The 16,586-nt window shown below is 36.1% G+C and overlaps 1 protein-coding gene across 1 annotated transcript in view; it reads left to right on the top strand.

Moving 5' to 3' along the window:
- KMO (kynurenine 3-monooxygenase) overlaps positions 1-15,540 on the top strand; it is a 55,205-nt gene extending 39,665 nt beyond the window's left edge. The window contains 7 exon segments of the mRNA XM_007119503.1: positions 1,520-1,667; positions 10,012-10,069; positions 12,268-12,350; positions 13,567-13,668; positions 13,759-13,818; positions 15,338-15,475; positions 15,478-15,540. Coding sequence (XP_007119565.1) covers positions 1,520-1,667; positions 10,012-10,069; positions 12,268-12,350; positions 13,567-13,668; positions 13,759-13,818; positions 15,338-15,475; positions 15,478-15,540 — 652 coding nt within the window.
- Positions 15,541-16,586: the final 1,046 nt, after the last annotated feature.

Genomic DNA, 16,586 nt, shown 5'->3' with positions numbered 1-16,586 from the left:
GCACTCAGGCCCCTTAGGGTTTGGCTGTGCTTCCTTCTGCTGGTGGGAACACAAATCTATGTCAAGGCAGAAATAGCTGGCAACCTCAAGTCTCAAGTCCACCAGTTGCTAGCTGTATAAGCTTTCCTATGTCTCACGGCCCTCGCAGTAAAATGGTGATAATAGTAGTACCTGCGCCCAAGGGTTGTTGTGAGGAGTACAGGGGATCATGCCTATAAATCATTCAGCACAGGGCCAGGCACATATAAAGTTCCCCCCAATTGATAGCTAATTGTATTAGCTGTCTGGCTTATCAGTCTCAGCTCCTCTGGCCCATATCAACTTCTCCTCCATATGGACCTTGTCATTTGGTCTCACTCAGTGCCCCTCTCCCACTGTCACTCCATCCTGGAATCCAGCTCACTTTCTATCTCCAGCGATGTCTTCATGGAGGCAGCACAATACTGCAGAAAGAGCAAGATTTTAATACTGCTCTTGTCCCTGACTTCCCTGAGTCTCAGAGTTTTCATCATTAAAATAGACATCAGGATAGGGCTTCCCTGGTGGCGCAGTGGTTGCACGTCCGCCTGCCGATGCAGGGGAACCGGGTTCGCGCCCCGGTCTGGGAGGATCCCACATGCGGCGAAGCCGCTGGGCCCGCGAGCCGTGGCCGCTGAGCCTGCGCGTCCGAAGCCTGTGCTCCGCAACGGGAGAGGCCGCGACAGAGGGAGGCCCGCATACAACAACAACAAAAAAATATGCATCAGGATACCTAACTTTTAGGGCAATTTTGAAAATTGAATGAGCTAATTATGTAAGAGTTATAGCCCACTGCTCGCCCATAGCAGATCTGTTAAAAATTTTCAGTTCTCATCCTTTCCTGCAGAACAATTCAATTGCCTGTGTTGGTTTCTCCTTCTCTGACTTTGAAGGGAAATCTCTGCACACCAAAATTTTGCCCTTAGCTACTTCAGAACTTGTTCTGTGGCTCTTTCTTGCCTCTCCCACTAGATTTAAGATCCTCTAGTGTATGTACTACTTCTCTACCTATAGCTTCCACAAAACCTCTGTAGATGCTTGAACAGATACTAGCTTGATTACAGTTGTTCATTTCCAAATACACATGGATTCACATTAACTTAATTTTGGTTTGTTGTGTGTTAATCAAATGCACAACTGCATCTCAAGTTTTTCCCAGGAAATTTAAAACATTCCAACGTAGCTGAAAATTGTGTGATCTGTGTGGTTGATAATAAAATTTTCATGACATATAACACAGACATATTTCAAGTTATTCAAATGCAGCTAAACTTGTTCTTTTTGGATGTGATTAAAACTGTTGCAAATTAAGAATATAAATAGAACAGTGGAATTTGGGAACTAGAAGAAACTTCAGTTCTCCCTCTCCTGTTTTCTTCCTGGCATTCTCACGTACTTTTCAATGAAATATTATGTTAACAAAGCCAGTAAATCTGAAAGAATTACACAATATTTAATACCCAGCTTAACATTTTTACATTTTTATTGTTTTCCTCTAAAGGCGAACCCTGGCACAAGATTTCTTTCTGTTGCCCGCCCAGCCCATGATATCCGTTAAGTGCTCTTCTTTTCACTTTAAATCACACTGTGTGTTGATGGGAGATGCAGCTCATGCCATAGTGCCGTTTTTTGGGCAGGGAATGAATGCGGTAAGTTCTTTTTCCATAGGTAATTCCCTTAAATTTCTCTGGGTCAGTCTCAACTAAAATGTCTTAAATAAAAAACATGCTTAAAACTATCCCCACATAAACTCTGAGAAAACAGTCAACTCAACAACCATACCAGCTATTTAACTAGATTGATCTCTAAATATAGTCAATTCTTGGATTACTTGATGCAGTAATTTAGTGTATAAAAAAGCATAAGATAGTTTTCTGTTCAGTTAGAAAATGTATTGATGACTTGAAATTTGGAAACTTGACTATCAGCAATTCAAGACTTAATTTTTAAAGTATATTTTTTCTAGAGATTATAATGTTAGTATCAAAAAAGAAAAATAGGGCTTCCCTGGTGGTGCAGTGGTTGAGAGTCCGCCTGCCGATGCAGGGCACATGGGTTCGTGCCCCGGTCCGGGAAGATCCCTCATACCGCGGACCGGCTGGGCCCGTGCGCCATGGCCGCTGATCCTGCGCGTCCGGAGCCTGAGCTCCGCAACAGGAGAGGCCACAACAGTGAGAGGCCCATGTACCGCAAAAAAAAAAAAAAAAAAAAAAAAATCCCAAATTATCTTTTTTTTCCCTCTGCTTTTTCATTCCAAAGGAAAAGAAAACACAATTGATAGAGTTAAATAAAATGATGAAACAGACTAGATGTTGAATACTACTGCTTTCATGGAAATTTTATCATTCTGGCTAAAAAATATTTCAGAAAATGAATAGTGTTCAAATATTGAACATTAATTTTAAGGAATTCTAAAATAATTGTCTAGACAAACAATTATTTTATGTGCATGTGTGTTTGATTACTAATAGTTTTATAACCATAGTCTTATATTGTTTTGGTGAATGGGATATAGTCCAAGAATAAAGAGCTTATGAATCTAATCAATTATATTTTGAGCAAAGTAGTCGTAAACATTTTGTTTTACAAAAACATAACAGGAGAGGTGGGATCAAGTTGGCAGAGTAGGAGGACCCTGAGTTCACCTCCTCCCAAGAACACGTCAAAACTACAGCTACACATAGAGAAACTCACTGTGAACAACCTGAAGACTAGCAGAATAGCTCTTCTACAACCAAGGCTGTAAAGAAAGAACCACATGGAGTCTGGTAGGAGGGGAGGAGAATTGATCTAGTCAAGACACACACCCCTAGTGTGTGACCCAGAAGAGGAGGGGGATATCACAGATTTGGGGATCCTCACTGGGGAGCGAGGAGTTTGAGCCACATATTAGACACCCCAGGTCTGGGGTTCAAGGCCAGGAAAATGAGACTCCTTAGCTGTTTTGAAAACCAGTGTGGCTTACTAGGGGACAGTAAGAAACTGCTACTCTGCTCCTGAAGAGCATGTACACAGACTTGCTTGCTCCCAATCCCAGCATGGAGACAGCAGACTGACAACTGCTGGTTGCTCTGGATGGCCTGCCAGGGCTGCCCCAGTGTGCCCCCCAGCCTGTACTGGGCTCCTGCTCCAGCACCTCCTACTCTGGTGCTGTTCCCCACTAAGGTGGAGGCTGCTATTGCCAATGAGCATGCACATACCAGGGAAGGAATGCAACCAGCTCAGCAGTGTGGCTCCAACCCCTCCAGCTCCCACCCTGCCTCTAACCAAGGTGTGTACACCTGGGGAAAAAGCAGAACCAGTTTAGAAGTGTGGCTCCAAGTCCTCAGGAACCTGGCCATGCTCCCAACCAAAGCAGAGATTGCCATCACACTCAGCAGAAACCCACCAACCTCGGGGCTTCTACGCCAGTCCCTTGAGCCTCAAACCCTACCCCATAAGGCAGTGACTGCCACTGAGCCTAGGAGAAGCCCTGGCTGCACCTGGATCTGGCTCTAGCCCCTCTGAATCCAGCCCTATTTCCCACCAAAGTGGTGGCTGCCAGCATACCCTAGGGGAAAGTGTGGCCCATGCTCACTTCAGATGCAGCTCTCCCACCAAAGCCAGTGGGCACATGCAGACTGAATAGGACATCATAGGACATGCCTTCAAGACCAGGACAGGTAACTTTCACATAATTTCATAGAGACAAACATAGAATATTAAACAAAATGAGAAAATGGAGGAATATGTTTCAAACAAATGAACAAAGTAAAACCCTTGAAAAATACCCTAATGAAATAGAGATAAATAATTAAACTAATAAAGTGTTTGAAGTGATGGTCATAAAGATGCTCACCAAACTTGGGAGTAGAATGAAAGCACTCATTGAAAACTTCAACAGAGATTTAGAAAATATAAGAAAAAACCAATCAGAGCTAAAGAATATAATAACTAAAATGAAAAATACACTAGGGGGATTCAACAGCAGATTAGGTGATATAGAAGAATGCATATGTGATCTGAACGAAGGAATAGTGAAAATCACAAAATCAGAACAGCACAAAGAAAAACAAATTCTTAAAAATGAGACCTCTGAGACAATATCAAACATACTGACATTCACATTATAGGGGTCTCAGAAGAACAAGAGAGAGAAAGAGGTAGAAAATGTATTTGATGAAATTGTGGCTGAAAACTTCCCTAACTTGAAGAAGGAAACAGATATCCAGGTACAGGAAACAAAGAGAGTTCCAAACAAGAGGAACCCCAAAAGACCCACACCAAGACAATGAAAATGGCAAAATTAAGGAAAGAATTTTAAAGGCAGCAAGAACAAAACAAAGAGTCACAAACAAGGGAATGCCCATAAAGCAATCATATTAGCTGATTTTTCAGCAGCAACTTTGCAGGCCAGAAGGGAATGGCATGATATGTTTAAAGTGCTGAAAGGAAAAATACCTACAACTAAGAATACTTTACCCAGCAAGGTTATTGTTCAGAATTGAAGGAGAGAGAGTTTCTGAGACAAGCAAAAAGTAAGAGTTCATCATTACTAAATCAATCTTACAAGAAATGTTAAAGTGTCTTCTTTAAGTAAAAAAGAAAAGGCTGTAACAAAAAATAAGAAAAATAAGAAGGGAAAAATCCCACTGGTAAAGGCAAATATATGGTAAAAGCAGTGGATCAACCACTAAAATAAGCTAGAACAAAGGTTAAAAGACAAAAACTGTAAAATCAAGTATAATTACAATAAATAGTTAAAGGATAGGCCTGAAAATGTAAAATATGACATAAAAAACACAAACCATGGGGGAGGAGTAAAAAAAGTAGATCTTTTAGAATGTTTTTGAACTTAAATGTCTATCAGTTTAAAACAAGTAGGTATAGTTTAAGTCAACATATATGAACTCCATGGTAACCACAAATCAAAAACCTACAATAGATACACAAAAATTAGAGGGATAGGAACACAAACATAACATTAAAGAAAATCATCAAACCACAAAGGAAGAGACTAAAAGAAGAAGAAAAGAGCAAAGGAGAACTACCAGAAAACAAATAATAAAATGGCAATAAGTACATACCTATTAATAACCACATTAAATATCATTGGATTAAATGCTCCAGTCAAAAGACATAGGGTGGCTGATTGGATTAAAAAATAAGATCCATCTCTCTGCTGCCTACAAGAGACTCACTTCAGAGCTAAAGACACACACACAGATTGAAAGTGAGGGGATGGAAAAAGATATTCCATGCAAATAGAAACAAAAGGAAAGTTGGGTAGCAATACTCATATCAGACAAAGTAAATATTAAAACAAAGTCTATAATAAAAGAAAAAGAAAGGCATTGTATAATGATAAAGGGGTCAATACAGGAAGAGGATATAAAAATTGTAAACATATATGCACCGAATATAAGAGTACTTAAATATATAAAGTGAATATTGACAGACATAAAGGGAGAAATTGACAGTAATACAATAATAGTAGAGGACTTTAACACTCCACTTGCTTTAATGGATAGATCATCCAGACAGAAAATCTAAAAGGAAACAGTGGCCTTAAATGACACATTAGACCAGGTGGACTTAATAGTTATTTACAGGACGGCAAAAGCAGTTTTAAAAGGGAAGTTTATAGCATTTCAGGCCTACCTCAAGAAAATAGAAAAGTCTATTTTTGTAGATTACAAAATAGTAATTGTATTGTATTGACATAGGTCAATGGAACAGAGAGCCCAGAAATAAACCCATGCAGATTTGGTCAGTTAATCTACAAGTAAACAACCTATCTTATCTGAAGAAGTTAGAAAAAGAAGAAAAAACAAAGCCCAAAGTCAGCAGAAGGAAGGAAATAATAAAGACCAGAGTGGAAATAAATAAAATAGAGAACCCCCTCAAAAAAAAATAGAAAAGATCAATGAAACCAAGGGCTGGTTTTTTAAAAAGATAAACAAAAAACAGATAAACCTTTACCCAGGCTCACTAAGAAAAAAAGAGAGGATCCAAATAAACAAAATAATAAATGAAAGAGGAGAAGATATAACCATTATCACAGAAACACAAACAATCATAGGAGAATACTATGAATATGCCAACAAATTGGACAACCTGAGAGAAACAGATAGATTCCTAGAAACATACAATCTTCCAAGACTGAATCAGGAGGAAATAGATAATCTGAACTGACTGATTATTAGTATTGAAACTAAGTCAATAATCAAAAACACTCAACAAACAAAACCAGGACTAATAACTTCCCAGATGAATTCTACCAAACATTTTCCAAAAAATTGAAGAGGAGGGAACACTCCCAAATTCATTCTGAGTCCAGCATTACCCTGATACCAAAATATACAAAGACACTACAAAAAATAAAAGAATATTACAGACCAATTTTTCTGATGAATATAGATGTAAAAATTCTCAACAAAATATTAGCAAATAAATTCAACAATAAATTAAAAGAACCATAAACTATAATAAACTGGGATTAATCCCTGCAGTACAAGTATGGTTCAATATCTGCAAATCAACCAGTGTGATAAATCACATTATCAAAACAAAAGATTAAAATCACATGACCATCTCAATAGATGTAGAAAAGGCATTTGACAAAATTCAACATCCATTCTGATAAAAACTCTGAACAAAATTTGTACAGAAGGGACATATCTCAACATAATAAAGGTAATTTATGACAAACCCACAGATAACATCATTCTCAGCAGTGAAAAGCTGAAAGCTTTTTCTCTAAGATCAGGAACAAGATAAGGATGTCCACTCTCACCATTTCTAGTTAATATAGTACTGGAAGTCCTAACCATAACAATCAGACAAATAAAAGAGGTAAAAGGCATCCAAATTGGAAAGGAAGAAGTAAAACTGTCACTATTTGCTGATGACATATTATATATAGAAAACCCTAAAGTCTTCACCAAAAAAATATTAGAACTAATAAATGAATTCAGTAAAGTGGCAGGATACAAGATTAATATACAGAAACCTGTTGCTTTTCTATGCACTAATAAAGAACTATTAGAAAGTAAAAGCAAGAAAACAATACCATTAGAATTGCACCAAAAATAATAAAACACATAGAAATAAATTTAACCAAGGAGATGAAAGACTTATACTCTGAAAACTATAAGACATTGATAAAGATAATTAAAGATGATAAAAATAAATGGAAAGATATCCTGTATTCATAGATTGGAAGAATTAATATTGTTAAAATGTCCATACTACCCAAAGCAATCTACAAACTTAATGCAATTCTTATCAAAATATTCATGATAGTTTTCACAGAACTAGAAAAAAAATCCTAAAATTTGTAAGGAACTACAAAAGACCCTTAGCAGACAAAGCAATCTTGAGAAAAGAGAACAAAGCTGGAGGTATCATGGTCCCTAAATTCAGACTATGCTACAAAGCTATAATCATCAAAACAGTATGGTAATGACACAAAAACAGACACATAGGTCAATGGAACAGAGAGCCCAGAAATAAACCCATGCAGATATGGTCAGTTAATCTACAGCAAAGGAGGCAAAAATATACAATGGGGAAAAGACAGTCTCTTCAATAAGTGGTGTTGGGAAAACTGGACAGCTACATGTAAAATAATGAAATTAGAATATTTTCTCATATTATATACAAAAATAAACTCAAAATGGATTAAAGATTTAAGTGTAGGATATGAAACCATAAAACTATTAGAAGAAAACAAAAGCTTTCACATAGGTCTTAGTAATATTTTTTTGGATCTGTATCCTCAAGCAAAAGAAACAAAAGCAAAATAAACAAGTGAGACCTAATCAAACTTAAAAGTTTGGCACAGTGTAGGAAACCATCAACAAAAGGAAAAGGTAACCTACTGAATGGGAGATCTTTGCAAATGTAATGTCTGATAAGGGGTTTAATATCAAAAATATATAAAAACTCATGGAACTCAATGTCAAGAAAACAAACAACCCAATTAAAATAATGGGCAGAAGATCTGAATAGGCATTATTCCAAAGAAGACATACAGATGGCCAACAGGCATATGAAAAGGTGCTCAACATCACTAATCATCAAGGAAGTACAAATCAAAACCACCGTGAGATATCATCTCATAGTTGTCAGAATGGCTATCGTCAAAAAGACAACAAAGAACAAGTGTTTTCAAGGATGTGGAGAAAAGGGAATTCTAGTAGTGTTGGTGGGAATGTAAATTGGTGCAGAACTAAGGAAAACAGTATGGAGGTTCCTCAAAAAATTAAAAATAGAACTACCATATGGTCCAGAAATTCCACTCATGGTATGTATCCAAAGAAAATTAAAATGCTAATTCGAAAAGATATATGCACCCCATGTTCATATCAGCATTATTTACAATAGCCAAGATATGGAAGCAACCTAACTGTCCATTAACAATGGATGGATAAAAAAGTGCTATGTATATACAACAGAATATCACTCAACCATAAAAAAGAATGAAATTTTACTATTTGCAACTATGTGGATGGACCTGGATGGTATTATGGTTAGTGAAATAAGTCAGACAAAGAAAGACAAATACTGTACGTTTTCACTTATATGCGGAATCTAAAAAGTAAAGCAAATGAACGAATATAACAAAGCAGAAACAGACTCACGGATATAGAGAACGAACTAGTGGTTACCAGTGGGTAGAAGGGTAGGGGGAGGGGCAAGATAGAGGAAGGGGATTAAGAGGTACAAACTATGAGGCATAAAATAAATAACATGCAAGAATGTAATATACAGCACAGGGTATATAGCTTATATTTTATAATACCTTTATATGGAGTATAATCTATAAAAATATCAAATCACTATGTTGTATACCTGAAATAAATATAATATTGTAAGTCAACTGTACTTAAATTTTTTAAAAAGTAAGGAAACATCAATTTTAGCATAGTGGATAATTAGAACTCCCTGGTTCAAAGCCTGGCTTCATGATTTATTAGAATATGTTCTCATGCAACTAACTTATCTCTAGTTCCTTATCTGTAAAATTCGGATTTTAATAGTACCTATCTCATAGGAATTCTCCAGGAATAAATGAATTAATTAAATAAAGAATTTAAGAGTGTTATCTCATCCCTATATGGTATCTCTCATTTCTAAATTCCTATAGCATTAACAGCCTATATAATTGACAAATTTATATGCTTCAGGTATGATATGTATAATTGATATAGAAATATTTTATTTCTTAACTTTTACATATTTTTATATTGTCTTAAAACCATAGTTTGAATTCCTAGGATGCAGGAAACATAGCTTTTTTTTTTTTTTTTGTGGTACGTGGGCCTCTCACTGTTGTGGTCTCTCCCGCTGTGGAGCACAGGCTCCGGACGCGCAGGCTCAGCGGCCATGGCTCACGGGCCCAGCCGCTCCGCGGCATGTGGGATATTCCCGGACCAGGGGCACGAACCCATGTCCCCTGCATTGGCAGGCGGATTCTCAACCACTGCGCCACCAGGGAAGCCCGGAAACATAGCTTTTAATTTTCTTCTCCCTACTGCATTTGCATAGTACCTTACTAATTTTGTGGATTTGTTGATTGGAAGTTTGCTTTAATCTTGGCTTATAGGAAGTAAGTTAATATGAAAGTTCTATCCTGTCATTAAATTGCTCTAAATGTGAATCTTAAAGCCCTGAATAGTTTAAATATTATTCTAATGCTTATGGTAGAACAATATAATTATTTTTGCTTCTTGAAGAAGCAATGGAATTGTCAAAATTACAAGTAATTTAAAATTTTGATCATATTCTAAATTTTATATATATATATATATGAATAAATCAGGCAAAGATAAAACCATCAAACATGCAGTCAATTGTCTTTTTAATCAGAATTCAATGCTAAGTGTGACTATTTGGCTGTTATGTGCTGGTTGAGAGTAAACATCCTGCGAATTATACTCACCAATGAAAAGTCTATTCAAAATTGCTAAGAAGTATTTATTATTTACAGTTTATTTTTTCTTGTTTTAGGGATTTGAAGACTGCTTGGTATTTGATGAATTAATGGATAAATTCAATAATGACCTTAGTAAGTAAAATTTCTCAGTTGGACATGGACTAGCCTTGCTGATTAATTGTACACCTATTTCTGATCCTGGAAGATTACAAACCATGATGCATATTTCCTGTTCAGGATTATAAATTTTTCTATTAACAGTCTATGCCACTGTTGTTGCCCATATCAGACAAGGAACACCCAGAGAGGAAAAGATAGTTTCTTTTAAGTTTTACATGGAGGTCTATGCATCGATCAATACAAAGATAAAAGTTCCGAGCACCAAAGTTTGGCAGAGATATACTCCTTTCCCTCCCTCTCAGCCTAGTTAACCCCCATGCCTTTAATCCCTACAGCATGCCCTCAGAAACACTTTTAGAAGCTCCAGCATTTTCTTGCTTTTTGCCTTATCAAAGGTTACATCTGATACTTCCATTTGCCTTTTGATTAAAATTAATTCCAGAAATATATTAAATTTACAAGTATTGAAGTTTTAAATTTTATGTATAATTCTGAAAGTAAGTTAAATTAAATGTACATAATTTTCATCTGTAAAAGAAATTGCAAATAGTAGCCTGAGAACTGGATAACTTTTACTGCTTCTCAGCATTACATGTTCTCAAAGGTCACCTCTGAATTTAAACCTGTTTCAGGTAAGGGATAGACTTAGAGAACCAGCTTTGAATCTACACCCAGATTCCAGTCTTGACTTGCTGACTTATTAGCCCTTTGACCTTGAACAAGTCTCTTTATGTTTTTAAAGTCTCAGATTTTTTTTCCATCAATAAAGTGGGGATAATACCACTTCAGAGAGTTGTGAAGTTTAAATCAAATGAATTGTGGAAAGCTTTTTTTAAAAAAAGCCTAACCCACAGATTACAAACTAGTGGTTTCCAGTGGGTAAAAGGGTAGGGGGAGGGGCAAGATAGGGGAAGGGGATTAAGAGTTACAAACTATGAGGTATAAAATAAATAAGCTACAAAGATATATTGTACAACACAGGGAATATAGCCATATTTTATAATAACTATAAATGGAGTATAACCTTTAAAAATTGTGAATCACTATGTTGTACACCCGTAACTCATATAATATTGTACATCAACTATACATCAAGAAAAAAAGAAAAAAAAAAGCCTGGAACAAAGTAAGTTCACAGTAAAATTTTTTTTTATAGTGTTATAAGGAGTCAGTGAACACTGTGCTGTCTGAATCTGAAGAGATTATAGATTCCAGGGTAAATTCCTTCTGGTTTTCTTCCTTTCTTTCCCAGTTATCTCACTCAGATGCTCAGGATCCAGAAGTATTTTGTTTCCTCCCTTCTTAGCCCTTGTGTGATTGGTTAGCATGTAATGACAATGGTGGAGACAGATGGAGGGCTCATATAACAGAACATACTGTCAATACTGGTTTTAGTTACAAGAGAATGAAGATAGAACAATAATTATCACAATAATAACTAACATCACTGAACATGTAATATGTGTTGAGTATCTTGCTGTTTTTTATCACATTATCTCATGAAAAACATGGGGCATAGGTATTATTCTTGTCCCTATTTTACAACTGAGGAAATTTAAGCTTAGAGATGGTTAAGTAACTTGCCCAAAGTCAAGTAGCTAGAAGTGGTGAGGCTGGGACTTGCACCCATGTTCTCTGACTTTAGAAATGGCTTCCTCAAAACTAGAGTTGTTTGGCCCTTGAAGTTATATTAGTTAGTTATTAATTTATCAAATATTTATTCAGTGATTACCATATACCGGGTTAAGTTTTCAAACATGAATATAACATGAGTCCTGCCTCTGGGAGATAACAGAATAACGGGGTATGTTTAAGCAAATAAGGTGGCTTAGGTACAAATGAAACAAATGTACATGGGGTAGCAAAGAAGAACAAAAAGGAGAGTAGCAAATTCTAAGGATTTGGGGTCATTTACAGTCATTTATATGAACTGCTTTCCATTTGTGAAATAAAAATAATGATTCACTAATCTAGTATATATTATAACAACTTTATCATAAGTTTTATTAAATCATAAGCAATGGGAAATGCCCATGTGTTATTGCTCAGTATTCATAGATTGTTGGTCATACAGTCTTGTTGTCCAGAGTTTTAAAAGGTTAGTAGAGACCATTGATAGAGAATACACCATTTCATTTGAACTGTGTAGAGTCAAGCACATTGTTTACAGACTGTTTTGGAAAAGACATATTATTTAACTTGGTTTCTAGGTATGTGCCTTCCTGAATTCTCAAGATTAAGAATTCCAGATGACCATGCAATTTCAGACCTATCCATGTACAATTACATAGAGGCAAGTGAGAATGTTTGGTTCTATTCAATGAGATCATGCACTGATATTATAATAAACATTCTTTGCTTTAATGTTTCTTTGACCCCCATCTCATGCATGCTGCATAAGAATAGGTGCCAAGAGAAAACACACACACACACACACACACAAACACAGAGCATTCCTTACACATAGTTGAACTTTGACTATAAAGACAGTGATAATGACCCACACACATCATCTCCATCTACATTTCAGGGACATTTAGGAGGTAACAAAAATGACAAAATGTCTGGTTTCAATATCTGATAATTCATAGACTCAAGACTTAGACATTTAGTAGAGGTAGTAATATGCTATTTTAATGAAAAATTTTTTTTGATATGAGTTAACATATTTGGAAAATGTGAGACCTTAAATAACCTTTCCATTCTTAACATTATAAGCTGCAAACTTAAATTAGCACTGAATATCCTTTGCAGGTTTTTTGCACTGAAAGAAATATGTAATACCAAAGAAATTCATAGTCAGTAGATTACTACTCAGAAGAAAAACACAATTCCATTTTAAGCCAGTCACATGAAAAGCTCACAGTAAATGGTTGTGGTTACAGTTTTTAAATAATCAAATGAAAAAATTTACAAGATAAAAATTTTAAAAAAGAGTATAGTTGTTTTCCATCTCTCCTGAAGACAGAAAGAAATAAAGTAGACTTCAACTCGAGCAGAATTGTTTCATATGTGGTGAAGGAAGTTCTATAAGATACTGGAAGTCTCACTGATGTATTTTGCCTTGTCTTTGAAAACAAGACAACTACAACATAATATTTATCCTGAATATGGAGTATATCAAGACAGGCCTAGTTTTAAACAGATCTCTTCTTGCCATAAATAATGTTCCAAACTGACCACGAAGTAACAGAAATTAGTCAAATCTTTGGGCTCACAGACTACTCACAGATCCACACAAACAAACTCTTACTGAAATAGAGTTGGCCCCCGAGCAAAATAGAGTTCTCTAACAGGTTTTGCATAATTGCTCCACCTTTTCAAGTTATTGTTCTCTGACATTGACTGAAAAGGATTGGAAATGACTGAGAAGAATTGGAAATAAGAATTTATTTGACTACCTTGAGTCTGGCTTTGTGGTGAACGGGAATGAAGAGTGATAAAGTTGCAGTAAACAATTAAAGGTACTTTGTTCAAGGTATTCTTTGAGACTCCTTAAATTGTTGCAGATGCGAGCACACGTCAACTCAAGGTGGTTCCTCTTCCAAAAGAACATAGAGAGATTTCTTCATGCTATTATGCCATCTACCTTTATCCCTCTTTACACCATGGTAAGGTTTGGATTTAAGTCTTTTCCTCATTTTAATCTTCTGTTTAGCCATTAAAGAATACACAAGAATACTTTTTAAACTTTCTTACAGGTCACCTTTTCCAGAATAAGATACCATGAGGCAGTGCTACGTTGGCATTGGCAAAAAAAGGTTGGAACAGATTACACTTATTTTTAATCTGATGTGTTGAAGTTCACAGTGTTATGGTTATGTTTACCTCAGGCAAATATGGAAATAATGTGACAGATACTAGATGCTTGTCTTCCAAATTTAAAAATGTCCTGGATACACAGGTGGCAGAATGCATAATGAACAAAATTACAAAGAAGTGGCAATCCCTGAGGAGAAGAAATTCAAAAAAGAAATTGATGCTAATATTTCTAAACTTTCTACTTTATTTTAGCAATGTGACCTTTTGCTTTTATTTATCAATTGACTTTTGCTTCATGCAATACTCCTATGGGTTTAATTTACAAAATTGGACAGAATCAAATCACTTATAAAACACAGTCTAATTCCAGTGTAATGCTATTCCACATTAATTTTGGGCAGTTGACTCACAGATGCCATTAAATGGAGATTCAGATTCCTGATCTTCCACTGTGGAAACTTTACAACTTCACTCGCTAAACAAATAGTATGTAAACATTGAGCTGGGCATGATGATGAACATAAAGCAGCCCCTACCCTTTGCATAGCTCAGAGACTAGTGGGGGAAAAGGACACCTGCAATGAAGAGGCACTGCCCTGGTGGAGAATGTGCATGGGCTTAGGGAGGGGGACGTGGAGGTTGAAGAAACCTCTCACACATTCAGAATGGGAATGGCAAGTATTTCAATGGACCTGGAAGAAGCACATATGTGTGAAAATGGCTAGAGGTGGAGCTGGAATAGTAAGTAGGACCTGAAACATCTTGAATCTTATTTTTAGGGAAACAGGAAGACAAAGGCAGCTCATAGTCTCAGGTGTGGATTTTAGAAAGATTTAGAGGCTAGATTGGAATGAATCAAGATTTATTCATACAGAGGTGAATAAAATAAGGTCCCTGCCCTCAAGGAACTGAAAGTCCAAAGGGTAAAGAGACAGTGACAGGCAGTTAGAATGAAGGACAATAAGTGCAGTGAAAGAGACCAGAATGATACGAGAGTGAACACAACCCAGACTAGATGGAGCCTCAGCTCCTGTGGTTAATAGACTGTAGGTGGTGAAGGTGCATGTTTAAGTCTTTGAATGTGTGTCTTCCAAGTCACAGAGACCACTGAACCCATCACTCTTCTCAGGGACACTTTGTGCAGGGTCTGAGCAATGACTGAATCATTTGTGGCTTCTTTCAAGACAGAGTTAACAGTTCTTTTTTTTTTTCAACTGTGAATTTTTTTAATGGCTGGACAAAGGCTAACTGTTAAGAATTCTTTATACAGAACACATAGATTCAGGAGTTTCTGGGAAGAGAGAGAGGAGGGAGAGAGGGAGGCAGGAAGCTCCAAATTCTTGACCTTACCAGATATTGCCAGGACCAGGACTTCACCTAGTGGTCATGCAATTACATCACTGTTTCAGTTTAAAGAACAAAGAGGAAATTGTATAAAACGTCATTTAAAAATGAAATCTACTTGCAAGATTTTAATCACTGCACGAATAAAGTGAAAGTTCTTGCTCTTTTTTACAGGTGATAAACAAAGGACTCTTTTTCTTTGGAACACTGATAGCTGTCAGTGGTACTTATCTACTTATGCGCTCCAAGTCACTGAGACCCCTGGACTACTTGAGAAGACAATGGGACTGGGTCACTTACTTCCAGAATACAGGGCATGTCTCCCTGTAAACTCCCTGGAGTCACTAGAACAAATTCCCAATGTCATTAGCAAGTGATAAAAAGATCCTGAAGTAGCAAATATTAAATTTCTCTGTAACCAAAGCAGGATTAAAATCATGTTTCGATCATCATATTTAATTCACTAATAGAAGATATTTATCAGCTTATAGGTAAATTCAGTGTAGAATTTCTCTGTGAGCTCATTGAAATTATTGAAAAAATAACCCACCACTTTAAGTAAAACTCAGCTTCCCCACAGCACTATGCTTAGGTCAGATCATTCTACATATAAAAGTGCAGTGACTAAGATCTCTTTCACTTCTCAAAAAGTAAGGCCCTAGAGACCTCAAGGAAGTCACTGATCACCCTTTTCTTTAAAGGACATAATAGAAGTCATGATAGGATTGACTTAACACCTGGGACTAAAAGTCACAATTTGCCTAATATATTAACTGCATTTTTCATTACCTGGATGGAACTTACCTAAGCACAGGGCTCAGATTTTCTTGCTAAAACTAGAAGTGTAAATGAGGGATGGGGGGCTTTCGAGAGAGTTCAAAATGAATTGATTTTATTTCCCAGTCTTCAAAAGGCAATATTACCTTCTGAGGATTTTTTTTAAAGGCTATTAAAGCCACACTAAGTGAAGGATAAGAAGAGCCTTATTTATAAACTAAATATCTATATACATAAAAGAGTGGAAAGGAAACAAGGGGAGACAATTTTCATAGAAATATGAAGCCATATTTTATTCCATTTCAGAAGTAATTTACTAACATTCTTGAACTATATGCTGCAAAACTAGCAACAAACTTGATGTTTAAATGTTCGTTTAGTGAAACTTTTGTCTTTCTTCTTCCTTCTTCAATAGGCCAACTGAATCATTTAGAAGTCTTTCAAATGTGATTAATTATGAAGATGCAACACTAGTAGAACAGTCATGTAAGAAATAAAAATTAGGAAATAAAATGATTCACTTTCTTTCCTATATTGTCAAGGAAATTCTTGAGTACTAATAATCCATGTTTAGACTAAATAATGACTCATGGAAAAATGGTCTCTTCACTAACACTGACCACTATTTATCCAGTGTATTGATTGA

The sequence above is a fragment of the Physeter macrocephalus genome, chromosome 4 (genome assembly GCF_002837175.3).
Source record: "Physeter macrocephalus isolate SW-GA chromosome 4, ASM283717v5, whole genome shotgun sequence".
Classification (NCBI taxonomy): Eukaryota; Metazoa; Chordata; class Mammalia; order Artiodactyla; family Physeteridae; genus Physeter; species Physeter macrocephalus.
This window is presented reverse-complemented; position numbering and strand designations above follow the sequence as displayed.